This window comes from Adiantum capillus-veneris, chromosome 16, assembly GCF_014529385.1.
Source record: "Adiantum capillus-veneris isolate H3 chromosome 16, ASM1452938v2, whole genome shotgun sequence".
NCBI lineage: Eukaryota > Viridiplantae > Streptophyta > Polypodiopsida > Polypodiales > Pteridaceae > Adiantum > Adiantum capillus-veneris.
The window spans coordinates 127,757,404-127,785,397 of NC_140946.1; the positions used below are offsets into that span (position 1 = coordinate 127,757,404).

The window sequence follows — 27,994 nt, forward strand, 5'->3', positions numbered from 1 at the left end:
TTCAAATTCAGCGCCACTTCTTCATGCATGAGGAAAGTGCACAGAAATGTGCCACTTGGCACATTTACAGCCTATTTCCCGTTTCGGGGTTGCCGCCTAAAAATCTCCCAACCGGTTGCCCAGTTGACTTCACGGCAGAGTAAGAAAATGTTCCCCTTGTCATTCCGGAGGTAATGACGCAAACACATTTTCAGGTCCCTAAATTTTAGGAGATGCTGCCATTGTATCTTTCTAGGTCATCTGACCCCCTTTGTACACTGCAGCCACACCCAGAACTGAGATGTAGCCTCTGTAGCAAAGGATTCCACTTTGGCTAGTCAATGACCCCACTTTGGCTAACCATAGTCCTTGTCCAACCTTAGTGCTCTCTTGCCCTTAGGCCTGGACTCCCTCTGGACAGTTCCACACTAGCTATGCAATGCAGGGCAGTTAGATTTCCCGAGGGGTGTTTCCAAAAAGTGAAAGTAAATAAATAATAAGAAAGAAATCAACAAAAAGGATAGATAGTAGTCACACGCTGGTGACAGATTTGGTGCAATCCTTGGCCTAGATGGGGAAGGAGGAGGGTCGGAAAAACCTCATGGTGGGGAAAATTCTTCTTCGCCACTTCCATGCTCATCACCTCCATGCGAAGTATGCATTCCGCTTTGGGTAATAACCATACACGGAAGTCTTGGATTCTTAAGTTGATGAGGAACTTGGGGTCTTGAAGTTCTTGGGTTCTTGAGGATCTTGAGTTCTTGAAGTTCTTGAGGTTCTTCTTTAGCTTGCAATCTGTGTTAGAGAAGGATCTTCTCTTACCCAAGCTCTTCTCTTTCCTGCGGTGGCACCCCTTGGCAGTCTTGCGCTCACACCAAGGTTGCTTTTTCCCACCTCACGTCGATTGGCCGGGCGCTAAGTGCATGGTCCGCTCTCATTGAGTGAAAAGAGAAACAAGGGGAGGCTGGACAAGCCCTTCTTTCTTGGGTTTCCTGTCACTCTACAAAAACACGATTAGGAATCGACACGCTCAAGTGGACTTGGGTTACGTGCGACCGCAACAAGCAAAAAAATTCTTGTGGTTCTTTCCTTTAGTGATACAGAACACTGCCAAAGCTCTGATACCAATGTTAGGTGCAACGGATATGAATGTTGAACTTTGCTCAAGATGAGTGCTCCTAACGTGCAAATGATCACAAACAAAGTGGTAAACATAGTGAATGAAGGTGCTGAGAGTGAGATAGAGAGAGAAGAATACGACACCAGAATGTTGTCAAACCCTCCTCCGAAGGCCCCACTCTCTATGGCGAGAGCGGTCTATTGCTATTGATTGCACAAATCTCTACAATGCTTTGGACTTGCCGATGATGTCATCGACGATGAGGACGTCAACGAGACGGGCTGAAATCTGAAAATGCTAATGGCTGAAATCTGCAAATCTTGTATCTGCTGAATTCTGACTCTATGTCGGTGACGACGGCGATGACGACAATGCGACGACAACTCCTGAAAACGCAGATGCTGAAATCTGAATTTTCCGGGCTGAATCTGCAAACCTTGGTTGATCTAACTGTGCGGCGAGGATCTGCTGCGGGAAGGTGAGATCTGCAAGGTTCGGGAGTTCTACTTCGGAGTTTGACTGCTGAAAACTGAAAACGCTGATGCCTATGCGGGTGTTGTCGCGGAGAATCTACAAAACGCTATGTTGTTCTGTTGATCAAAAAACGCTAGGGCTAAATCAGAGTCTGATGCAAAAACGCTAGGCTCCTGCTGTCGCCAGGTTGGATTTGCAATTGCAAAACACTGGCTGATCTGCAATGCAAATGAAAAACGCTGGCTGATCTTGGTAGCTTGAAAACGCTAGGGTCTTCTTGCTGTTCTTGCTGAGAAGGTGCACTTGACGGTGGTTTTCTGCCTCTTTTGCCAGAAAGTGCTAGCTCTAGGGTTTGTTATATACTTGCTTGGCTAAATTGCCCTACCCAGTTTCCCAACAAAAGTCACTTAATAATAATAAGTGAAAAATGGCTAAAATAGGGAAAATAGGTCTATGCACTGTAAAAATGCTCTTGATGGGTTCTGACTGTAATCTGATGGTTATGCTGTGTGCAACCAGAGGATATGCATCTACTCTAAGTGTCCGGACATGCACAATCTGCGAACAGACTCATAAAAGTGCTAGAACACTTCCTAAGCTAGGCTAACTGAACTAAACTGAACCCTCGTCATGAAGTAGCTTGTCCACGTACACATAGGTTTAGACGTGCACGTGACACGTGGCATGACCACCCGAGAGAGCCAGATGACGTGGCAAGATCGTACGACAGGCTGATGTGGCAGATGACATGGCAGGACCGTACGGCAGGCTGACGTGGCACACTGTATGGAAGCCCAAATTTTGCGCTGGCTCATGACGTGGCAACCTGTACGGAAATTCCGCTTTTTTGCGTTGATTGCTGACGTGGCAGAACTTTACGGAAATTTCGCTTTTTGCGCTGTTGATTTTTATGGCAGATTTTTGACCAACTTCTTTTGGGATTAATGCTTTTGAGTTTATGGATTTTGGGGCTCTGCTTTTGGCATCCCTTGTAAGATTATAAGGAACCCAAGGGCCTCACTTCTGAGAGTATCTGGATGTAGAGTCTGAGAGCTGAGGACCCGCGGGAGTTGTACTTTGCTCAAAGATTAATACAAAAAGAAATACTGAAAGGGGGGCCAATCTTTGGGGCCAATGTCTCTTGGCATGGAACTACGCCAGGCCGTGTTGACTCATTAATTGTAAAGTGATTTAAGTGAATCTCTATTGTGTCGTGACAGAACCTAGACTTGGGGTGCCCAAGTTTGCTACAAAGTGACATTTAGCCCAATTATTAGAACTCGTCGGTGTTCTATTGGCATTGCCCTACCACTTTAATTCCATATATAAGTGATTCTAGGGGTCACTTCCCAAGCATAAGTCCAGTACCAACAACATCATGCCCTAGCGTTTTCCCTAGCAGTACCATCAACATATCTGGTGTTTTGCTATCATCAGCCCGAAGTACTAGACCAGCCCTAGAGTAAGCAGTTCCCAGCCCTTAAGCAACAGATTCAACCAACGTTTCTAGATTCAGCCCAAGGCCATCAGTTCAGCTAGCGTTCTTTAGATTTTAGCCGTTCCCGCCATCGTCATCAGCACCCTCGACGTCGTTATCAGCAGATCAGTCTATAGCCTCGTTAAGTTGCAGATACACATCAATTCCCTAGCCTTTTGCATTTTCAGCCTTAAGCCTCGTAAATCCAAGCATCCACCGCAAGATCCCATCGACATCTCAGCATCTAGGACGATTGTATCAGCATTTGTGCAATCTTAAGCAAATACCTTTCTAGCAATTTGGGGGGGGTTTGCTTGGAGGGGGTTTGGGACCCCGTCCGGTGTTAAGTCTTCTTCTCTCCCTTTCACTCACAGAACCTTCACTTTCAATTTCTTCTCTTTTCTGTCTTAGTCTATTACACAACTCTCTCATGAAGTAAAAGGAACCTTGAGTACTCACTGAACACTCATCCCGAGTGATCACCATAAATCACTTCCGTTGCACCTAACACACACACACACACACACACACACACACACACACACACACAATTATCTAGGAGATGACCCCACTTTGACATCTGTGGTCTTGTCCGTTATAGCTTATAGTTTCGCGATGACAGTGGTGGTGTCTTCTGCTTGCTATCTTTGAAAAGATGTCAGTTGTCTTTGAAAGACGTGGGTAACTGGCATTCAACAAGTTAAATGCTTTTCACGAACTAGAATAGTTTGTAAGCAAAGGTAAAGAAGCTTCCAACATATTAACACTAGCTCTAGGACATTCAATTCATGCTACCTACATGGACTGAGGGAAGCTAAGAAACTTTGCACTTGCTATCCCTTTTGTAAGAAAAGACATGGGTGACTAGCATTCAACAACAAGGTTAACCGATTCTAATTAAATTCTACCTTTAGACATGGGTGACTTGCATTCAACAACAAGGTTAATTGATTGAAGATTCTAATTACCTTCTACCTTTACATATACAACTATTTTCCATAGTCACAAGGGACGCATTCCGGGACGGGGAAGGGGGGACGGGGCTCAAATGGATTTTTATTGTAAAAAAGAGGGCGGGACGGCAAGTGGGGACGGGAAGCCCGAAAATAGGGCATCCCCTGTTACTATGCTATTTTCAACTTCTTCACTAACTAGATTTTTGTGTAACTCTTGATGCTCCTTGACTCGACTTGTCACATGCACATCCAACCCTATGTGCATGTGGACAAGCTAACTCCTACTTCTAGGGTTTAGGACAGCCTAGGAAGTGTTATAGGACCTTTGTGAGCCTGTATGCAGGACACGCATGTTGAGGCACTTTAGCGTAGCACCCTTTGATTGCACATGACAACAGCCGGTGTCTGCTAGATGTAGGCACTAGGGAGTGTTCGCATATTCTAGCATTAGGATCCAAGCCTAGGTAGTATCTGTGTATGAAGCACCTCTTTTTAGTGATGTTTAACTATTAATAAGTGACCAGTCTAGTGGAAGTCGTGAGGTTTTTAATAGCCTTCCGTGACTTGGCATTATTTACATATATAAGTGACCCTAGAGTGCTATCATTGTAGTCTTTGCACATCTCTCTCATGAAATAAAAGGAACCTTGAGTACGCACTGAGCACTCATCCCGAGTTATCACCATAAATCACTTCTGCTGCACATTACACGACCTCTACTATCTAGTCTATTTGTCGTGCTGCTGAATGGTAAGCTCATGCAAGTCCTTATTTATTTTTAGATTCTACGTAGCCATATAATGGCCTTATTATAGGGTGCATGTTTGTCGGACCATCTGCTCCTCTTGCTCGTCTTTAAAATAATTCCTGAGAGAAGTTAAACAGGCTAGCCTCTAGTACATTCACTTCATGCTACCTACATGGACTAAGGGAAGCTAAGAAACTTTGTATTTGGTATGCATTTGATAGCATGTAGAACATAATTATATTGGAGGAATGAAGTTTTGAAGTGATTGCTTCACACGTAAGTTGCATTTGGGTGTAATAATATGGCAATTCGTGATTTGACTGGCCTGACATACTTTTCTGTTGCCTCTGCAGGAATTATTTCATCATCTGGTTGCTGTTGAGATCTTTGCTTGCGGTAGGACAACAATGAAAAGGTCAGACAGTCACACCTGCAGGAGCAGTGAAAGCTGCAAGAATAGCAATAGTAGTAATGGCCATAACAAAAGTGGCAGCAGTAGAGGTGGACTTCAGGGTGGTAATAATGGGTGTAGTAACAGCAGTGAAAGTAGCTGTGGTCAAGGTATTCACCCGAGAAAGCGACTGAAAGGGCACATGGACTTGCATGGCAGTGTGTTTCCTAGTAGAAATATGCCTTTGACAAAATGTTGTAACCATTCAGGCTTACATCAAAGTGGTACTAGAGACACCTGCTGTCACATTGTTAAAGGATCTGCTCACCCTTTGAAGAGCATGCATGCCTCGAAGCAACCATTTAACTGTGGTGTAAATAGGGTAGGTAACCGAGAATGTTCTTTGAAGCAGCAGGGATGCCAACATTGTCCTTCCAAATTAGCCAGTTGTCTTTGTACTAGGTGTTTGCCATGTACTTGCTGCAATAGTATCTGCTACAGCAGCGCATTTGACCAAGAAACAGTTCAGTTGACAAGGGGTTACTGCAATCAAAGGAACAGTTTGTGTTCATTACAGAGGCAGGATAATTTTAGGAATTGCCATCATTGTCATGATCATGAAGGTCCATTCTGTCAACAGCATCTGATTCCTGCTGTAATGGATCACAGAACTGATTGTTGCAAGGAAATTCCAAGTTCGTGCTCTTGCATGAATGCAAGGTTGCAGAATAATCTGGTTTCCATGGGAGTGCATGGTTTGTTTAAAGGTTATTTTCTTTGCCCATCATCCCTATCTTTTGAAGTTAATCAAAAAGCACTTTGCTGCGGGGCATAAATCACGCTTTGCTGTTCCCTTCAGGTGATTGCTGGAATCAAAACATACCAAATAGAACTGCATTGGCTGCAGAGTTGTTAAAAGTGAAAGATAAATGTTGGCTCACTTTAAACCTTGCAAGGCCACCAAAGCCTGTAATTGCAGATTTCAAGATTGATGATATTTGTCTCAGCCTCCCTGGGAATACCTTGTCTGGAAATCCCCCGTGTACTCAAGAATTTGACTTGAATATCCTAGCAGAAGATGATCCCAAAAGCTCTATAGATATGTGTGCCCCTGCAACACCTTTGTCTCATATCCCTGAACTGCAAACACGTGAATCTCCTCAGACTAAGGTTGATGTCAAAGGTAGCTTTTATCTCTAGTTTGTGCAGATAAAATTTTACTTTACTTGGAAACTTTCACTGCAACTCACTGATTTGAAGAATCCAAGTAGATAGATACGACCTGTGCAACGAAGAGTTAGAAGATAATGATTAACTTCTAAAATTTGGAGCAGGTGCTAAAGTTCTGCATGTCTCTTTCTGTTTCATGACGTGACATATTTTCCAATAAGATGTGAGACAAAAGGCTAGTTTTGCATATATCTATCAGTTTCACGGTGGGAGAGGAATGCAAATACCCCACCCTCCACAAACACACACACACAACAACCCCCACCCCCCCACCCCCCCCCCTTCCCCTTTCCCCTCTCCCCACAAAAAAAAGAAAAGAAAAAAAAAGGGAAAGAAAACCAAGTAAAGAAAGGCCACACATACACCTCTCTTCTGTCCTCCTCCCCTGTCTTCCCTCCATTCCACTCTTGTGGCTGCAAGGTCTTGTAATGCTTTAGCTCCTATTTTCATGACTTTGGCAAAAGGTTTGGTTACTTGGAAATGAGACATTCGGTTGCTCTTTTCATCAATGAATGATTTGTATTTCTAATTTCAGGCAATACGAAAGTAGAAAATTTTGGCTGCGGGAGCCACCACATTCAAGGCGATATTATTATATTGGATAATAGTGACGATGAGTGTTTGCAAGATGATATTCAGAGGCAGGATGCACCAGGTAATGATATGAACGATCTAAAGCAAGAAACAAGTCTATCACTGTCTCTAGACAAAGAAGTGGCAGAGGGTGTTGAGGTTGGCCATCGTGATCATGTGCTAGTTGCAATGGAAAGTTCACAAGACGACAATCAAAATGTTAAGAGGATTGGCACTCAATCAGAAAACAGTAAAACAGTATCCGCCGCCGAAAATTCTAACTGTGGGAGGACCAAGTGCAAGGAAGGAACCGACATTTCAACTGGAATGACTGCAGCTGCAGGATGTAGTCCAACGATTGCCAGCGATGCATGTGTGGAAGCCGTGAATCCCAATGCTACAGGAGGGTTGCCAAGAGGTTTCAGACCTAGAAAGAAATGCGTGCTTAATAAAAAGTCTTTGCCTTTGTTGGAACTTGATGCAATTGATGATAAATGTTATCCCTCCAATCCTAGTCTTAATGCTTCGGTTACTGTTCAGAAGGCTGCTCTGTCAAAACTGGTGGAAGCCAAGCCACGGATGTGGGAGAGTGGCATTGCATGTGACTTGTGCCGAAAGGGCCCATCCTTATTTCTGGGGGAGTGGTATGCATGGTGTTGTGGATTACGGGTAAACAGCTGCGGGTGCTCTTTAGGTGTCAAAATGTAAGGGTTTGTAATATGTATAATCAAGTTTTAATAGTTCAAGTTGTCTACATAATAATTTTTGATGAAGTTTAATGATGGTTTTTTGCCTGACATATGTGGTTATGTCACAGGAAATTAACATTGGCTATGACTTCGAAGAAAAGTAACAAACCCAAAAAGACAGATGGGATACTGTGGAGTGGGAAGGTACACAAGATGTGTGCACTGTGGTCCAGTGAGGTAAGTCAGAAACTAAACGATACAGCTATTACGTGCATGCTCTTTTTTAATGTCATACCTCACGCTCTTTTGCAATCTTTTAAAGAACAAGATCTTACTAATTCAATGCCTTTTAAACAATTGGTCATTACCTGAGCATCGCACGAGGTTTCCTTTGTTAGTTTCCTTGGCGTCACTTTCGTAGGACCTATTTTCTTTCCTAGAAGAAGAATCAAATCTAAATCGACAAAGGATATGTGATATTGGTTTGGTCTCTAAAATAAATGCTCAGAGGTTTAGTTTCTTGAGCCGAGGGCAAAATTGTGTTTCATTTGATACACTAATTAACCTCTGTTTTAAGACATGGAGCTCCGCTGACACAAGGATATGCAGCATTGGCATGACTTATGCAAAAATGGTCGTAGTTTTATTTTCTTGAACCAAAATCTTTGGAGCCCCTGTATGGAAAAGCCTTTAGAGCAAGAGCAAATGTTCATCAATGTATGAGAATATCTGTGTACTGTTGGGGGCTGCACCCGTAGTGCAAGAGGCTTTGTTTCGAATTGTGACATTTGTGGCCAATGTCCTAGGTTATGGAAGTCAAACCAAATTTCTAATCTGGAATTGTTTTCCTGGGTTTTTTTGTGTTTGGTTTTATGCTGTCTAGTGTTTTTGGTTCTTGCTGGAAGCATTCAGAAACTACAATAAGATGCACACTCGTCTTTCCATCCTGTACTATACTGGGGTGTAGTATGGTTAATTGGATTGCATGCATACAACTTTTCTTGTTGTAAAAGACATAAAACGAGACGAAGGTCTTGCAAATGCTCCTCTAGGAACACGACAATCCACTTTCCCAAATACGGATGAAAGAGGTCATTCATCATTGGTTTGAAAGTTGCGGGAGCGTTTATCAATCCAAAAGGTAAGACTGTAATGTCCACACCGTGTACAAAACACGGTTTTCAGGACACCTGGAGGGTGTATTCGTATTTGAGGGCAGCTGGACCGAAGATCGATCTGGGTGAAATATCGTGCACCTAAGAGTTGATTGAGGATGTTGACTAACGTATAGCGGCAAGCAAGACAAGCTTAGAGCTGCCTAGCCATCTTGTCATTCTTTGTCGAGCAAACCCATAAGGTTGCCGAGAACCGAGATGACTAATGGGCAAAAGCATTATGGTAGGAGCAAGAACGGATTCCATAAAACGGTGGAAATTCACAAAAGGAAACATGCAAAGTATGGTAGCCACAAAGGAGAGGAATTCCTCGACTACAGAATAGCACTAAAGTCGAGGGACGAACAGAGCACAACCTTAGTCCATCAATCTAAGTCTCGATGCACTGCCAAATGGACCACCTAAGAGTAATTGGCAGGCGCATGTCGAGCTTAAAATGACATACCACATGAGAAGAAAACGCATTATGATTAGAGCCATTGACAAGTTATACCCGTTATGGTTTGGCCATGTGGGCCAAACGTGGTACTACTTATGCGACTACTCAAGCATCGGCGTGCATTAAATAACATGAAAAATCTATGAATCAAAAGGAAAAAAATACTTGGAGGATTAGAACATCCATGGAGGTAGACATTGTTGTAAAAACATACTGTTGTCTTTCGCTTGAGACAATCCTTTTGCGCTGCAAAAGTGGCTGGTGTGTTTGAAAACTGCTTCCACTATTGTTTTGTTGATTGACTTGCGATTGCCAAAGTTGCGAAGCGTATAGACTTTTGGCGAAGTGGTGACACAATGAGGAGGATCCCCAATGGTTCGGTCACCCCTCAAGACGGCCAAAGTGTTGTCAAAGTTATTTGCAAGGGTGTAAAAAAAATCCTCATAAGGGTCAGCGAAAATGTGTCTGAGTCAACGGTTGAGTGTGAATCATAACCCACCATGCATAACCCTAAGAAAGCCGTCCATTTTGCCAATCAGGTGCCAATGGCGGTCACTTCGAACTCTGCGAGTCCTTGAAAAGAAGGCCAAACAAGATTGAAGAGAAAAGGTGCATGATCACGGGTGAAAAAGTGTCAGGTGCAGTGGAAGTGTTTAAGGATTTAGCTTGGATCTAGCACTCCGCACAAACACAAGGGACACTTTACTTCACTTGAAAGAACTGAATGAGGGGGGAGAGAGAGAGAGAGAGAGAGAGAGAGAGAGAGAGAGAGAGAGAGAGAGAGAGAGAGAGAGAGAGAGAGAGATGGTATGCTGGGTCCTAAACCCTCAAGGACCCCCTTGCTTTGTTGCTAGAGCAAGTACTTTCTATATTCTTGCACAATGCAGCATTGATGCTACTGATGCTGGGTACTATTGAGATACTGAAGGGTACCGGGGTATTGAGAGGTACTGTGGGTACTGATGGGTTCTATGTCGACGACGATGGTATTGATAGGTTCTGTGTTGACGACGACGACGACGACAACGACGACGAGGTACTGATGGTACTGATGGGTACTAATGGTCCCTATGCTGAGCTAGGGAGGAGCCAAGCCGAACACAAGGGGTACTAGGTACTGGGGTACTGTGGCGAGGACGACATGAGTGCTGAAACTGCTAGCGATGTCGATGGCTAGGATCTGCAACCATGATGAGGCTAGGGCTGAACGCTATCGCCAGGACGACAATGGGCTGAAATCTGCTGGCTGTTCTGGCTGAAAGTGCTGGTGCTAAAGGCTGAAAACGCTGATGGAGAGGAGGCTGAAAACTCTGAGTTCTGGCCTGCGAACACGGAGTCTGCAGGTTCTTCTGCTATTGTTGCCTCTTCTGCCTGTCTCTAGTGCCCAAGAGCTCCCTTTATAGGTGCATGAGGCTGGGTCGAGCAGTCCCAAATCAGCCCCACGACCAAGGGAATAAAGCAGGCCTACGCGTTGGTGCTGACGCTGAGAGTCTTGTGTGCGAGAGAGAGAGAGAGAGAGAGAGAGAGAGAGAGAGAGAGAGAGAGAGAAAGAAAGAAAGATTTTTAACGTCTATGTCAGGCCGAAATCGGCCTATGAGACAAATCAAATGTACATGGTGTGTATGTCATCCGTCTATCGGAAAGACAAATGAAACAAAACTGATACAAAACTGAACTGAATGTAGGTAGGTAGGGGAGTATCTGAGGAGGGATGGAGCTCTATCTCTAGGGGTATATGCATGTCTATATGCTCAAGGTAGTACAATCATGAGAATGAGAATGCATCAAGCTATCTAGCTCCATCCTGTACAAATGGGGGGATGTAAGATGTGGTACATGGGCGGGGCTGGTGCCAAGGCTACCCGGAGAGAGAGAGAGAGAGAGAGAGAGAGAGAGAGAGAGAGAGAGAGAGAGAGAGATGAAATGAAATGATATATTAACGTCTTCAAAAGGCCAAAATGACGTATGAGACCATCAGATACAAAGTGGTGAATCTAATACAATGTCTGAAGTACAAGATGTCTGAAGTACAAGTACCAAAAGTACTGAATGTAGAAACTGAAAACTGAAAAGGAAGTGTGAAATGTGAAATGTGAAAATGTAGAGTAGGCCCTCAATGACATTCTGGGTGTCGTGCTAGAATGCCTCTGATCCTCTGCTGGAGTCTTCATCGATGGAGTGTGCTCATGTGTCTCGGTCGTGGTCGTCTCGATCTCCTGAGCTCAGTCGCCCTGTCAATGAGGGTGCCTCTGGTATGCATGTAGGTACAACCCTGATGTAGGCCTTTAACCCAATAAGCGCGCGGCGGTGTGTGCAAGTGAAAGAGCACGCGAGGAAGTGCAGTGTGTGTGCAGAGAGGGGTGGCGAAAGCCAGCAGGAGAGGAAGCGCTAGCAGAACGAGGAGGGAGAGAGAGAGAGCTCACGTTTTTGGGGAAAACTCAATAAGTGAGTTTTGGGTTTTCCCACTTTTATTATACGTGACCTTTAAAAAATGTGTCCAGGTTCATATTGAACCTGGACAAAGTATTAAAATGTACAAAAAGGGGTTATTTAGGCCTTTAACCCAACAACCTCCCACTTAAAGGCATAAATGACGCCTTTAAGTTAACCTACTCCCACCAACTATATGCAATGCTCATGTTGAGCCTTCGCAAGACTCTTGGTGAGAACATCTGCAGGGTTATCCTGTGAGTGAATCTTAGTCAAGGTGACTAGACCATCCTCCAATACCTGTCGTATGAAGTGGTATCGCACATCAATGTGCTTTTTCCGTGCATGAAACATCGCATTCTTGGCCAAATAGACAACACTTTGGCTATCACATCCCAAGAAAAGGGTACTACCAGGCATACCAAGCTCTTTGACAAGTCTACCCAACCATATGGCCTCTTTAGAAGCCTCAGTGGCTGAAATATATTCAGCCTCAGTAGTACTCAATGCCACAATTTTTTGCAGTCGTGAACACCAAGAGACAGCACCACCAGCAATAGCAAACACATAGCCACTAGTGGACTTCCTGGTATCCAACTCACCTGCCATATCTGCATCACAATAGCCCTGCAACTTCAGGTCACTTTTGCCATAGCATATACACCTAGATTGTGTACCTGACAAGTATCTCAGAATGCATTTCACAGCTTCCCAATGTGCTTTACCGGGATTGGACATGTATCTACTAACAACTCCCACCGCATGAGCAATGTCAGGACGAATGGCAACCATAGCATACATAAGAGAACCACAAGCTGATGCATAAGGGATTCCCTTCATAGCATTCATTGCCACGTCATCCTTTGGGCAATCGGCTTTGCTCAGTTTTGTGTGTGGAGGTAAAGGTACTCCAAGTGACTTAGCTTCAGCCATGTTAAGCCTGTCAAGTACTTTAGCAATGTACTTTTCTTGAGATAAGAAGAGCAATTTCAGCTTTCTATCTCTCTTGATTCTCATGCCCAAGATGTGCTCAGCATCACCTAAATCCTTCATTGCAAAAGCTGAATTCAGCTGACATTTAAGAGCATCAATGGTAGTCAATATATCATCTACATATAGCACAAGGATTATAGGACTTCCATCATTATCCTTCTTTGTATACAAACAATGGTCTGAATGGTTGCGTTTAAAGCCTTGAGACAGCATAAAAGTATCAAACTTTTTGTACCACTGACGTGATGACTGCCTCAAACCATACAGTGCCCTTCTTAGTTTGCATACAAGTTCCTTATTATCAAGAACTACAAAACCCTCAGGTTGCTTCATGTAGATATCTTCATCAATGTCACCATGAAGAAAAGCTGTTTTTACATCCATTTGATTCAATTCTAAGTCAAGCACTGCAGCGAGAGCAAAAAGGACACGCAATGTCGTAAGCTTTACAACAGGAGAAAAGATCTCTTGAAAGTCAATCCCCTCTTTCTGTGCATACCCTTTGGCAACTAACCTTGCTTTATACTTGGGCTTTCCATCAACACATTTGACCTTGTAAACCCATTTGTTAGGAAGAGCCTTTCTTCCTTTAGGCAATGGCACAAGATCCCAAGTATTGTTTGCATGCAAAGATTTGATTTCCTCTTGCATCGCAAGCTCCCACTTACTTCTTAACTCACATGATTTTGCCGCTTTATATGTAAGAGGCTCTCCCTCATCTGTCAACATAACATGATGCAAAGAGGGGTCAAAGCGCTGTATCAACCTTCTGACACGAGTAGACCTGCGTACCCAATAATCTACATTCTCAGGCACAGGTTCTACATCAGGAGGCAACTTATTTTCAGCATGCTCATGCTGCTGAAAATCATTTTCAGCCATGACAGGTGGCTAACCATCCTCATTTGGAGCATCTAAATCATGTCCTACCTCTTCTGGCTCAAGGTTAGCCGGCTGATTATCAATTTCAGCTTGCGGTAATGCATCCTGAGGCTCTTTTTCAACATCAATAGGTGGCAAGAGAGGCTGAAATTTGACCGATTTCTTGTCAATTTCAGAAGATGTAGCATTTTTCAGCAATTTAGCCTCATTGAACACTACATCTCGGCTGCGTACTACCCTCTTAAACTGAGGCAACCATATCCTATAGCCCATTTCACCCTCTTCCCCATAACTTAGGAAGAGTCCTTGGATGGACTTGGCATCTAGCTTTGTCCTCAAGTCATTACGAACATGGACAAAAGCCTCGCAGCCAAACACTCTCAAATGATCATAAGAGGCAGGTTTGCAAGACCAAACCTCCTCTGGAATGTCATTTTTTAGCGTACTGTTAGGAGAGCGATTGCATACATGAACTGCAGTTTTCAAAGCCTCTCCCCAAAACCCATGAAAGAGATTAATCGTGGACAACATGCAACGCACTCTCTCACATAAAGTACGGTTATACCTCTAAGCCACACCATTAGAAGATGGATTATAAGGGCCTGTCAACTCCCTTTTAATCCCATATTCTTCGCAATAACGCTGAAATTCAGCAGACGTGTACTCCCCCCCATTGTCAGATCTCAGACATTTAAGCTTACTATCCTTTTGCGTGGTCACAAAAGCATGAAACCTCTTAAATGCATTAAATGTCTCACTCTTATTCTTCAACAAATATGCCCAGCCTTTCCTAGTGCAATCATCAATGAATGTAACAAAGTATGATGCACCACCAAAAGACTTAACAGGCATTGAACATACATCGGAGTGAATTGAATCAAGAGTATTAGCTTTGCGCGAGACACCAGAATAATAAGAAGACTTCTTTTGTTTACCATACAAACAGTCGTTACAAAAATCTAACTTGGTGCCCTTTACATCAACCCTCTTCAAAGAGGAGAGCACATTAAGTCCCTTCTGGCTCATATGGCTAAGTCTTTTGTGCCACAACTCCAAATGAGAAGCAACTTCGGCCAGTGCATGAAACTTCCCAGGCAAAGCTTTGCCATGTAAATAGTACAATGTACCACTCTTGCATCCCTTGACAATGAGCATTGATCCCTTAAGCAACTTCCATGAACCCCCAGCAAAAATGGTTGTATAACCCTGTGCATCCATCTGGCCAACAGACAATAGACTCTTCTTGATGCCTTGTACATACCTTACATCTTTAAGTATAAACTCTTGGCCATTGTTTAATGCCAAGCGCACAGTGCCCATTCCTTCAATGTCACAAGCATGGTTATCCCCAAGGTAAACCTTGCCATACTTGCCTGCATGATAAGAAGCAAAACACTCCACAGATGGAGTCACATGAAATGAAGCACCCGAGTCTACTATCCAAGACTGTGTAAGGTCATCATTTGCACTTAGCAATGCATCAATGACATCTCTACGTGAGATAAGCATGTCTTTTGCATTTGCAACCAAGATCTCCTCACTGTCGGATAACTCTGTGATAACCACACTAGAGGATACATTGACACTCTCCGAATCCTTGGAGGAGGTACCTGCTGATTTTTCCCCTTTCTTATCGTCTGTCTTCTTCTTCTCCTGTGATTCCTTCTTTCTTTCCTGCTCTTTCTTGAAATACCTGCAATCTGGCTTCTTATGGCCTTTTTTGCCACACTGGTAACAAGTCACATCCTTATCCCTAGACTTGCTTTTGCTCCTGTTTTGAGTCTTGGTACCTGTATTGTGCTTCTGACTTCTGCCTCTCGCATTGTAAGCAGAACTGCCACCTTCCCCACCACGAGACTTGCGTCTAATTTCCTCATTTAAGATGGAGCCTCGCACTCCATCATATGTGAGGTTGGGGCTATTACTCAAAGAAACCACAAGCGTTTCCCAAGAGTCTGGCAAAGTCATCAACAAAAATATGGCTTTCAACTTGTCATCAAAAGGTTGAAGCCCAGTATCCTGTAGCTGACTCATAATACTGTAGCTGACTCATAATACTGGTGAAAGCACTTAAGTGCTCAGAAGCCGACTTGGCTTCGTCAAGCATCATGTTCACCAGTTTGCGCATCAAATGCACCTGATTCACAGGGGTGGCATTCTCATAAGTGGCCTTCAACTTATGCCAAATTGCATGTTCACTGTCCAAGCCCTTTATGTCCACCAGAATGTCATCGTCACAGCCATTTTGATATAGGCCTTTGCCCTCTTGTTGAGCTTGGCCCAATCCTCATCCGGCATATCCTCAGGCTTTACAGCGAAAAGGGCGTCCTCACAATCCTTGAGGAACAAAATCCCTTGCATCGTGTCCTGCCATAGGTCGAAACCTATACTGTCAAGTCGCTTGATTTCCATCAAGCTCTTGGCATCAGACGACGAGGAAGTAGAGGCTATTTGCACGGATAAAAATGCAACAAAAAGTGTCTACACAAAATCTGAAAATTTCCAGTGATCACAATGTACCGCACGTTGCATACAATGTGCTGAAAATTTCAGCAATTAACAAGTATCCCCAATGCGTACTTGCATAAACCCACAAAAGGCGTTTTGCTGTTTTGACCTGTAATTTTGTGGTTTTTACTTGTTTTGACCTAATTTCAGCCTGTTTTAAGCTGTTTTGGAAACCCTAATCACCCCAGGTGACACCGGAAGCAAGGGGCTTCGCGATGAAAGCGGAAATTTGACACGAGAGAAGCCTTTCGCCTGCTGTCTAGCCACCTGCGCAAAGCTTCTGAAACCCTAATCTGGCTCTGATACCAGTTGTTGAGCGCGCGGCGGTGTGTGCAAGTGAAAGAGTCTGCGAGGAAGTGTAGTGTGTGTGCAGAGAGGGGTGGCGAAAGCCAGCAGGAGAGGAAGCGCTAGCAGAACGAAGAGGGAGAGAGAGAGAGCTCACATTTTTGGGGAAAACTCAATAAGTGAGTTTTGGTTTTTCCTACTTTTATTATAAGTGACCTTTAAAAAATGTGTCCAGGTTCATATTGAACCTGGACAAAGTATAAAAATGTACAAAAAGGGGTTGTTTAGGCCTTTAACCCAACAACCTGTGCTGGTGGTTGGTCTCCTGGCTCCCTCGATCCAAAGAAGTCTGTGATCTGTCTCTGTGACTGTCGCATTCCATGTCTCCTTAGCAGACTATCTCTATGTCGGTGTAGCTCAAGTAGAAATAAGCCAAGGCATCTCTGATCCTGATACCTCATGACTCTATCTAGGGGTCCAAAACCCTCCCTGAATAATAGAAGCGCCCTCGTATCTCATAATACACAGAGCAGTGGTATATGTAGTGTAGCTCTGTCTCTGGCTCTCTATCGCATAGTTGGCATATCCTAGACTCCGGTGGTATCCCTCTGAATCTACCCGTCTCAATCTCCAGCTGGTGTGAAGATGTGCGAATGTGACCAATAGCACATCGCAGACCATGAGACAAATGAGTGTCCATGTAGCTCGGACGAATCACAAACCCATCTCCCGAAAGTTGGAGAAGATGCTCTTTGTAGAAAGCCATCTTTGTGCCCAACTCCTGCATCGGCTCTACCCATGTCCTTCTCTGGTGTCCAACTGTATAAGATGCCGACAAGTGAGTCTAGTGATCTCCGTCCGTGTGACTGGCAGGGAGGGTGCATCCACGAGAGAGAGAGAGAGAGAGAGAGAGAGAGAGAGAGAGAGAGAGAGAGAGAGAGAGAGAGAGAGAGAGAGAGAGAGAGAGAGAGAGAGAGAGAGAGAGAGAGAGAGAGAGAGAAAGAGAGAGAGATATGAAATGAAATGTTATATTAACGTCTTCAAAAGGCCAAAGTGATCTATGAGACCAGAAAGTTACAATGCGGTGTCTCTAATACAAAGTCAGATTGACAAAAAAATAAATTAAACTAGGATAACAAAATATAAATACTACGGAATCCTAAACTAAGCTGATAGGTGTGAAAGGTGAAAGGCGTGAAATGTGTGAACTAAGCAGTACAATGTGTAGACAATATGGGAGGGAAGTAGAGATCCATCTTCATAGAGACTCATCTTCATCTGCGCTCTGGTCGACAAAAAAGTATGGCTCGAATCCTTTGCTGTAGCCTCCTTCGAAATCGTGTAGCTCCTCTTCTCCATCGGGGCCGTCTAGATCTCCCTAGCTCCAATGCTCGGTCTATGAGAATGCCAGTATTGCGGGCAGACCTCTCCACTGTTGGCTGCTCCTCTGTCTGTTCTTCTGGGTGTACATTATCCATGTAAAGAAATCTGTGATATGTCTCTGGGGTTGTCTCTCTTCATCTCTCCTCTGTAAAGTTTCTCTATGCCTGTGTAACTCGAGTAGATATAGCCCAAGACATCTCTTATCCTCATAACTCATGACATGACCCTAGATAGAGGCCCAAAACCTTCTCTGAATAGACAATGAAAGCGGCCTCGTATCTCATAGTACAGTGCGCAATGACATATGTAATGTACCTTTGTCTCTTGCTCTAGATGGCATAAGCTGCATATCCTATTATCTGCTAGTGTCCCTCTGAATCTACCAGTCTCAATCTCGAGCTGATGTGAGGACGTGCGTATCTGGCCAATGGCACAACGCAAACCATGAGAAAGATGCGTGTCCATATAGCTAGGTCGAATCACAAACCCATCCCCCGTGAGGTGGAGAAGATGCTCTCTATAGAAAGCCATCTTTGTGCCCAACTCCTGTATTGGCTCTATATGTGTCCTCCTCGTGTCCAGTTGGATCAGATCCTGACGAATGAGTCTATTAATGTCTACCCTCGTTAGAGACCTCAAGGGTGCTTGTAGAGAGTATTGAAAAGGAGGCAACTTGTCCATGGTGACACCATGTGTCTGAAACCATGATGCCATCTGTGCATAGCAGCATGATGTATCCCCATTAAGAGCTAATTGTCTGGAGGACTCTAGAGCCACCCTGGCATATCTGTCTCTGGTAGTATCCCACAGATTGTGTACAAAGGAGACTGATCTGGTAAGCGCCTCAATCTCGATAGGGGGGGCAGCTAATTCCGCTCGAATCATATCATGTGGTACGGAAGCCTTGGCTCTAATCAACCGAGAGATCATAGATAACAGGGGCTTCTCCATACGCCTCCAACCATCCTGGCCTACAGAAGGTCCCCAAACTTGCACCCCATATAACATAGTAGAAGCAACCAAAGTATCAAAGAGCCATAATTTTGTCCTAGGTTCCTGGAACTGAACCTGCGAACACATCCTCTCCATTCCTCCTAGAGCCGCACCAGCTCTAGTTAGTCTAGTCTCTGTTGCTCTTCTCAAAGAAAATCTCGGCCCAGTAAAGACTATCCCCAGGTAAGTGTATGCATCTGTATACTCCACAATCTCCTGACCATATTTGAAAGTAGGTACTGATCTCCTGATCCATTGCAGTGTGGTGTTAAACACCATAAGCTTGGTTTTACCTAGGTTTACACACAATCCACTATCCTCTGCAAAACTGCGTAGTGCATCCAAATGTAGTTGCATACGTTCTGGTGAGTCAGATATCAGCACAATATCATCAGCATATAGGAACAATGGGATCCACGTCCCTGCCAGTTGGGCACCTGTCACCAGCATGTGACTACTATGTATCCTTTTTGTTGATTTCTTTCTTATTATTTATTTACTTTCACTTTTTGGAAACACCCCTCGGGAAATCTTAACTGCCCTGCATTGCATAGCTAGTGTGGAACTGTCCAGAGGGAGTCCAGGCCTGAGGGCAAGAGAGCACTAAGGTTGGACAAGGACTATGGTTAGCCAAAGTGGGGTCATTGACTAGCCAAAGTGGAATCCTTTGCTACAGAGGCTACATTTCAGTTCTGGGTGGCTGCAGTGTACAAAGGGGGTCAGATGACCTAAGAAGATACAATGGCAGCATCTCCTAAAATTTAGGGAACTGCTATTTTGGGACCTAAAAATGTGTTTGTGTCATTACCTCCGGAATGACAAGGGGAACATTTTCTTACTCTGTCGTGAAATCAACTAGGCAACCGGTTGGGAGATTTTTAGGCAGCAACCCCGAAACGGGAAATAGGCTGTAAATGTGCCAAGTGGCACATTTTTGTGCACTTTCCTCATGCATGAAGAAGTGGCGCTGAATTTGAAGGGCGGAGGGGCTCATTTGCAGATTTTGTCACAGGTTAAGAGCCTCTTGCACAAGTACTGGATTAGCTAGCGGCTAATCCCCGGCAGGTACAGGTGAATTCGGAGAGGTTTCATGCCAGAAATCTCGTTCGATTCAAAGGGCAAGTAGCCCTACAGGTGCAGGAGCTCGAGGACTTGCTACGGATGCGACCGGCACGTGAAACGGAGCCCGAAACAGTAAATTACAGCCTGCTGTGTATTTTTGCAGGTTTAGGGTTTTGGCCCTAAACGGTCCCTAATACCCCGAGGAGGTTCGGGGACGCGAGGGGACCGTTGTACAGGTGATCTGGCGCATTTTCGGGGCTGAAAACAGAGAATTCAGCGTGCTGCAGATTCTCGCCAGGTTTTGCAAAGTGCCGTATGCGTCGGGAAGTCATTCAATGCGTGGGAATACTGACTGTGAAGGGTCCTAGTACAGTTATGTTGCCGAAATCGGGCCGGAACAGTTGAAATTCAGCCAAGCTTGTGCGAGGCAGCTTGTAGGGAACCACAGCGTTTATTCCCTCTTTTAAACAATAAAGAAATACCGAAAGGGGCGCCTAAGTTAGGGGCCAATCTGGTGTCGGTCTACTCATACAGGTGCAATCTAGCAGCGTGTATCCCTCTCCCCTTTGTTGTGTCTTGAAAGTACAGGTAAAGTGGGCGACGAATCAAATGGGTGAAAGCAAATAAGGTTTAAGTCTAAAGTCTACCGCCCTTTTTGAAGTTAACAGGCCGGTTTCATGGTTCCCATGTTTCAGTCACTTCCATATGACAACTTAACGCCGCTGAAGAGGCCAACTCCGTACAAAGAAGGTGGCAAAGGTGTGACATTCACGACCTTTACAGGGTTTGATGACAGGAGGAAGGCTCTCTCATTCCTCCAACAGTTTGACAAGGCCTGTGCAGGGGGAAACTTTACAGAGGCTTCAATGCTCTGTAAGGCAGCCACTTTCTTGACTGGGAATGCGGGATAATGGTGGACAACTTTATTGCTTCAAGGGCAAGCTCCCTCCACATGGATTTACTTCAAGCAGATTTTTGCAGCAGCATGGTTATCTGATGACTTTGAAGCAAATGTCATGACAGAATGGCACCACCTTAATGCGGCCACTTGCAAGAATCTCGATGACTACAATCGGAAGTTTTGGAAAGCTCTACTTCCAGTAACTTCCTATAGGTTTGTGCCCTTGGTACTGTATCAAAAGCTTTCCGAAAATCCACAAAGCAACAATACATCCTTCTCCCGCTTGCTCCTCCTTCCTCAATAATGGCTCTGAGCGTAAGAATATGATCTAAAGTGGAATAACCCCTCCTGAATCTAGCTTGTCCCGTTGCCCTTATGCCCTCATTCTCTGCCCATCTACTCAATTTTTGTTCAAGCATGGATGCGTACAGTTGGGTCAATGTGTGACCTACCATAATGGTACGGTAGTTCCCGGGTATCATAGGATCCCCTGACTTGAAAATAGGTATGATAGTAGATAATTTCCAAGATTCAGGTAATCCTTCACACATGACCCGATTAAATAGACGAGCAAGGACTTCCGAAAGTAGATCCCTGGCATGGATCAGATGTTCTGCTACTAAACCATCATGATCATATTTTCTTCTTGTCTTCATCTTGTCAATGGCTTTTTTTACCATTTCCGTAGTAAAGAAAGTACTAGTAGCAGGGCATGGCTCTAGCGGATCTGGTAATGGAGGCTGTCCAGATACCGTATATAAAGATGTTACATATTGACCCCAAATCTCAGGAGAAGTAATCGTCGGAGGCGGTGAGTGCTCGTGAAATAAACGCCAGGCCTCATGTGAGTCCTGACTCAAGAAGAGCTGATATAAATCCTTCTCCAGTTTGGCTAAGAATGCCCTTTTCTTGCGACATACTATACGCCGAAGAGCAATCCGAGACTGCTTATATGTGACGATCCCAAGTGTAAGCTCTTTCTGGACCTGGGTTCTCGTCTCTTTGCATTCCTCGTCATACCAACTATTTTGAGGCATGTTCCCAGATCCTCTCTTCTGATCAGGTTGAGTATGTGGGTATGCCTCTTGTGCTGCTCGATGTAGTATCTCTGTTAATTGAGAAGTAATCTCCTCTACAGTATATACTGGCTCTGCTGCCCACATCCTATTATAGATCTTTTCCACATAGACTGAATCAGTCTTTGGTGTGAAAGTATATCTTGTGTGTGTCTTCTTCCTTTGTGCTTGACAGGCATTGTATTGGAAGGAGATTGATAGGGTCAAGAGAGCATGATCCACTGCAATCCCAACCGGTCTGGGTCCCACCTTAAAGTCCTCGATACTAGAAATAAAGCTTGGTGAAGTCATGACATAATCCATTGTACTGGCCCCATGACTGTGCGGGAAGCATGTGAATCCCCCAGATAAAGGGAAATTCTCTAGACCATTAAGTACGGCCAAACCATGTATAGTTGCCATCTCCATGAGATGTCTCCCATATTCAGTGTGTTCTTTATCCTTTATGTTTCTAGTGAGCCCCCTCTGTGATAGATCCACTTCTCTGAGCATTTCCTCAGAAGTATCATAGAATACTGCTTGAGAGTTGGCCGTTCTGGCATTAAAGTCTCCCAAGAGAACGATGTTCAATATGGAGAAAGGGGACTGTCCATTAGGTCAGGAGTAGACTGATGTACTTGGAGGGAAGTAGCATATAGCGATATATAGAAATCTACCTGTCTCGGCTCTCATTCTCACCATGAGACCAGAAAGTTACAATGCGGTGTATCTGATACAAAGTCAGATTAACAAAATAAATTAAACTAGGATAACAAAATATAAATACTGCGGGATCCTAAACTAAGCAGTACAATGTGAAGACAATATGGGAGGGGAGTAGAGATTCATCTTCATAGAGATCCATCTTCATCTGCACTCTGGACGACAAAAGAGTATGGCTCGAATCCTTTGCTGTAGCCTCCTTCGAAACTGTGTAGCTCCTCTTCTCCATCGGGGTCGTCTAGATCTCCCTAGCTCCAATGCTCGGTCTATGAGAATGCCAGTAGTGCGGGTAGACCTCTCCACTGTTGGCTGCTCCTCTGTCTGTTCTTCTGGGTGTACAATATCTAGTGTAAAGAAATCTGTGATCTGTCTCTGGAGTTGTCTCTCTTCAGCTCTTCTCAGTAAAGTTTCTCTATGCCTATGTAACTCAAGTAGATATAGCCCAAGACATCTCTGATCCTCATAACTCATGACCCTAGATAGAGACCCAAAACCTTCTCTGAATAGACAATGAAAACGGCCTCGTATCTCATAGTACACTGTGCAATGACATATGTAATGTACTTCTGTCTCTGGCTCTAGATGGCATAAGCTGCATATCCTCCTATCTGCTGGTGTCCCTCTGAATGTGCCAGTCTCAATCTCGAGCTGATGTGAGGACGTGCGTATCTGGCCAATGGCACAACGCAAACCATGAGAAAGAGGCGTGTCCATATAGCTAGGTCGAATCACAAACCCATCCCCCGTGAGGTGGAGAAGATGCTCTCTATAGAAAGCCATCTTTGTGCCCAACTCCTGTATTGGCTCTATCTGTGTCCTCCTCGTGTCCAGCTGGATCAGATCCTGACGAATGAGTCTATTAATGTCTACCCGCGTCAGAGACCTCAAGGGTGCTTGTAGAGAGTATTGAAAAGGAGGCAACCTGTCCATGGTGACACCATGTGTCTGAAACCATGATGCCATTTGTGCATACCAGCATGATTTATCCCCATTAAGAGCTAATTGTCTAGAGGACTCTAGAGCCACCCTGGCATATCTGTCTCTGGTAGTATCCCACAGAGTGTGTACAAAGGAGACTGATCTGGTAAGCGCCTCAATCTCCATAGGGGGGGAAGCTAATTCCGCTCGAATGATATCATGCCGTACAGAAGCCTTGGCTCTAATCAGCCGAGAGATCATAGATACCAGGGGCTTCTCCATACGCCTCCAACCATCCTGGCCTATAGAAGGTCCCCAAACCTGCACCCCATATAACATAGTAGAAGGAACCAAAGTATCAAAGAGCCATAATTTTGTCCTAGGTTCCTGGAACTGAACCTGCGAACACATCCTCTCCATTCCTCCTAGAGCCGCACCAGCTCTAGTTAGTCTAGTCTCTGTTGCTCTTCTCAAAGAAAATCTCGGCCCAGTAAAGACTACCCCCAGGTAAGTGTATGCATCTGTATACTCCACAATCTCGTGACCATATTTGAAAGTAGGTACTGATCTCCTAATCCATTGCAGTGTGGTGTTAAACACCATGACCTTGGTTTTACCTAGGTTTACACACAGTCCACTATCCTCTGCAAAACTGCTTAGTGCATCCAAATGTCGTTGCATACGTTCTGGTGAGTCAGATATCAACACAATATCATCAGCATATAGCAACAATGGGATCCACGTCCCTGCCAGCTGGGCACCCCTGTCACCCTCTTTGTCAATGTAATCAGTCACCTCATCAACATACATACCAAATAGAGTAGGAGACAATGGGCAGCCCTGTTTCACTCCAACAGTAGAGTGAACTAAATCAGATACCCCTTCCGGAGTGCGTACATGTCCTACCACTGATCTGTACAAAGCCATAATCCCCCAAATCACCTCTATGGGCACCCCCATCTCCTGCAGTGTGCGCATCAATGGAGCTCTTGGTACCATGTCAAATGCTTTGCGAAAATCCAAAGCTACAATAGATTCGTCTCCCATGTGATCTGCCCTCCTCAATGATGGCCCTGAGTGTCAGAATATGATCAAGAGTGGAGAAACCGCTCCTGAAGCCGGCCTGACCCTTTGCTCGTACACCCTCGCCCTCTGCCCAATTATTTAGGTGGTTCTCCAGAATAGATGCATACAACCGTGCCAATGTGTGAACAACCATAATAGTGCGGTAGATCGCTGGCTCTGTAGGGTCCCCAGCCTTGAAGATGGGCACAATATTAGACAACCTCCAAGTCTCAGGTAATCCCTCACACATGGCATGATTGAACAACACTGCGAGAACCTCCATCAGCATATCCCTGGCATGTATAAAGTGCTCCGCTACTAGACCGTCATGATCATAAGCCTTCCCGGTCCTCATCCTGTCGATGGCCCTTTGTACCATCTTAGGTGTAAAGAGAGTGCTCGTAGCTGGGCAAGGCTTGGTAGGGTTTGGAAGGGGTTCCTGTCCGGGAACTGTATATAATGATGTCGCATATTGGCCCCACACATCAGGTGAAGTAATCACTGGGGGAGGGGAGTGCTCATGGAAGAGTCCCCATGCCTCTCCTGAGTCCCTACTCAAGAACATCTGATATAAGTCTCGTTCCATCTGAGCGAGGTAAGCTCGCTTCTTCCGTCGCACAAGGCGTCGGAAAGCAATCCGAGACTGTCTATAAGTGATGACTCCTAAAAGAAGATCCCTCTGAAGCTGGGCTCTCATCTCTCTGCATTCCTCATCATACCAACTATTCTGGGGCATGCTCCCAGAATGTTGTCTCTTGCCCGGCTGAGTGTGTGGGTATGCCACTGATGCAGCCCCATGTAGTGTCTTAGTCAGTAGAGTGGTGCACTCCTCCACTGAGAGGCCTGTATCATTTGTACCAGCTGTGCCTTCCAATAGACGGTCCCAAATCTCCTCTGTATAAACGAAATTAGTCTATGGAGTAAATGTATAGCTGGTGTGTGACTTGCCTCTTGATGTTTGGGTTGTACTATATTGGAATTTGATGGATAGTGTCAAGAGAGCATGATCTACTTCTATGCCCACTGGCCTGGCTCCCACTGTGAGATCCTGAATATAGGGGATAAAGCTCGGTTGTGTCATAACATAATCCATTGTATTGGCCCCATGTCTGTGTGGAAAGCATGTGAAACCAGCTGCTCTAGGAAGTCGCTGTAAGCCATTAAATATAGCTAATCCATGTGTAGTCGTCATTTCCATGAGGTATCTCCCATATTCCGTCTGCTCTCTATCATCTGAGCATCTGTCCAGTCCCAACTCACCCACATCTAGCTCTCGAAGCATCTCATTTGAAGTGTCGTAGAAGATTGTCTGCGAGTTGCCCGTTCGGGCATTGAAGTCACCTAGGAGAATGATATCACCATCCCTAGAAAACTCCCATATGTCATCATCTAGTATAGAGAAAGGCGATTGCCCTCTGGATGCAGCATACACTGATGTACTAGGAGGAAAGTAACATATGGCAATATATAGGAATCGACCTGTGTCAGCTCTCAGTCTTACCCACATATATCTAGCATGATCATCTCTTCGTACAATATGCAGTAATGGTTGTAGTTCCTCTCTGAATAGCACTGCTACTCCTCCTAAACCTCTACTCCCATGCTCAGATCTCGCATTTGTCCTGTGAGTTGTCTCCCATCTGTATCCCACCACATGTGGCATCACCTGTCTAGGGGCCTGATGAGTCTCTGAGAAGAATACAATATCCTTGTCTTTGAAACTGTTCTCAAATGCACCCACGTCCAACCTCATAGACCCATTACAATTCCAGGTAGCCATCTTCAGCGTGGTCCCATATGTCCCACACCGTCATGCAGTGCGCCGCTCTAAAATCACCACCCGTCCATCTCTATAGAAGGCCATCTTTCCCTTCTCCCTTGCCGCTGTAATCTCCGGCATTACCTCTCTCATATGTGCGAGCTGTGAGAGGGTCAGGTCATCACCAAGGAAAATACCTGTCTTTTTGAGAGTAGGCCTCTTCCTCAAGAATTCCTTCTCTTCCAACGAGAGGAAGCGTAGTATGAGAGCTCTCCCTTTTTAAGACTCTCCTGTGCCATCACTTTTCTTACCTACCCTCCATGCCGTTGTGTGCAGAGGCTTCTTCATCCCCATCATGGATGTAAGGCTTGTGACCTCTTTCTCCACATTGTTTATGTCCTTGAGACCAGTCACTCTCACATGTAGTGCTCGCATCCGCCTTCTTTGTTCCTCTTCGAGGGTCATGTTGATAAGCGTCGGTGTACAAGGAGTTTCTTGGGCTGTCCCTTTCTTGGCGACCTCAATCCATTTTTCGGCCTCGTCCGCCTTTTTCTGTGTCCTTGTTATCATCTCCGCCCATGAAGATGTCTTTGTCACACTCAGTTTTTCTTCCTCTGTGATCATCCTTACCCGTTCCTTGATTTCCTTGATTTCATCTATTACCGAGGGCTGAAATTCGCCTTCCTCTAGTCCACATCTTACTCTGTCAGCGAGCTCCTGTTTCAGGGCTGAGACTTCTTCTTTGAGTGTCTGTATTTCTTCGTTAAGCCTCTCTTCTCCTTCTTCCATTGTGCGCCTTCATTGAAGACCATCTGAAGGAGGTTGGCCTTCTCCTTCCACCATCCTTCCATCTCTGTTTTCCACTCCTTCATTTCCCTCTCCATCTGCGCCATCCGCTTGTTCGTGAGCATGAAGGTTGCCTTTGCTCGCGACTTGCAAACAGGTGAGACATTGACGGCATCGGTGTCCTGTGCAGGGTCTTGTGCAGAAGAGATTGCTTCCATGCTTTGTTGTTCAAGAGATGTATCGGGTCACTTACCATTTCGCACACAGAATTTTCCACTGAAACCTACGCGCATGATGTCGCGTATGATATCCAGCTGAGCTACGTGTATGATGTCTTCCCAGCTACATGTAGGATGCCTGACCTACACGTAGAATGGCGTATGGTGTCTGTTGACCTACGCGTATGATGACCCTCCTACGCGTATGGAGTAAAAGCGCCTACCTGTGTGAGTGTTGTTGCTGCCTACGTGTATGATGATGCCGCCCATGCGCTCTTGCCGACGTCTACGCGTATGATGTCTTCGTCGTCATTGTTTTCGCCTACGTAACTAGATGATAAGAGGGCCTTGCGCCAGATGCCTTAACTCCCAGCACTATCCAAAGCTGTCCTGCTCATATCATGCAGCCCCTGGCTGCTTGAGAATGCCTGCAAGTGAAGGCTACCCCGAAGGGCGCAAAGCATGTACCCTGCTAAATGTAGATGATGCAGTCCCCAGTGGGTCGGCCCTAGCTTCAACCCCTGTAGGAAAAGAGCGTCTACGCAACCCCCTGCTGGAGATAACCCGCGCAATCAACAAGCCCGCTCAGGGCGCAGAATGTACCTGATCACAGTCCCCTTCTGAGGTACTGCCCCGCTGCAAGAGCTCGAGATAGAGCCCTCTGTGATATCCCGAGAACAGCCCTACTATGGCTCCTCCGATCTGCAATAGTGTGATGAAAACAGCCCTTCCAGGGCGTGACCTGTGGTATCCGAAAGCAGCCCCCACTGGATGGGAGGCTT

The 27,994-nt window shown here is 45.1% G+C and overlaps 1 protein-coding gene and 1 pseudogene across 2 annotated transcripts in view; one reads left to right on the forward strand and one right to left on the reverse strand.

The window, feature by feature from the left end:
* Positions 1-27,994, forward strand: part of LOC147439844 (uncharacterized) — a 127,138-nt gene that overhangs the window by 25,207 nt on the left and 73,937 nt on the right. For both annotated transcript variants that reach the window (XM_086485581.1, XM_086485580.1), the window contains exons 2-5: positions 5,108-5,912; positions 6,005-6,328; positions 6,911-7,652; positions 7,766-7,874. In XM_086485581.1, coding sequence (XP_086341707.1) covers positions 5,162-5,912; positions 6,005-6,328; positions 6,911-7,652; positions 7,766-7,874 — 1,926 coding nt within the window. In that variant the 5' untranslated portion in view covers positions 5,108-5,161. The remainder of the gene's footprint in view (positions 1-5,107; positions 5,913-6,004; positions 6,329-6,910; positions 7,653-7,765; positions 7,875-27,994) is intronic.
* Positions 22,216-26,263, reverse strand: LOC147439845 (uncharacterized; annotated as a pseudogene).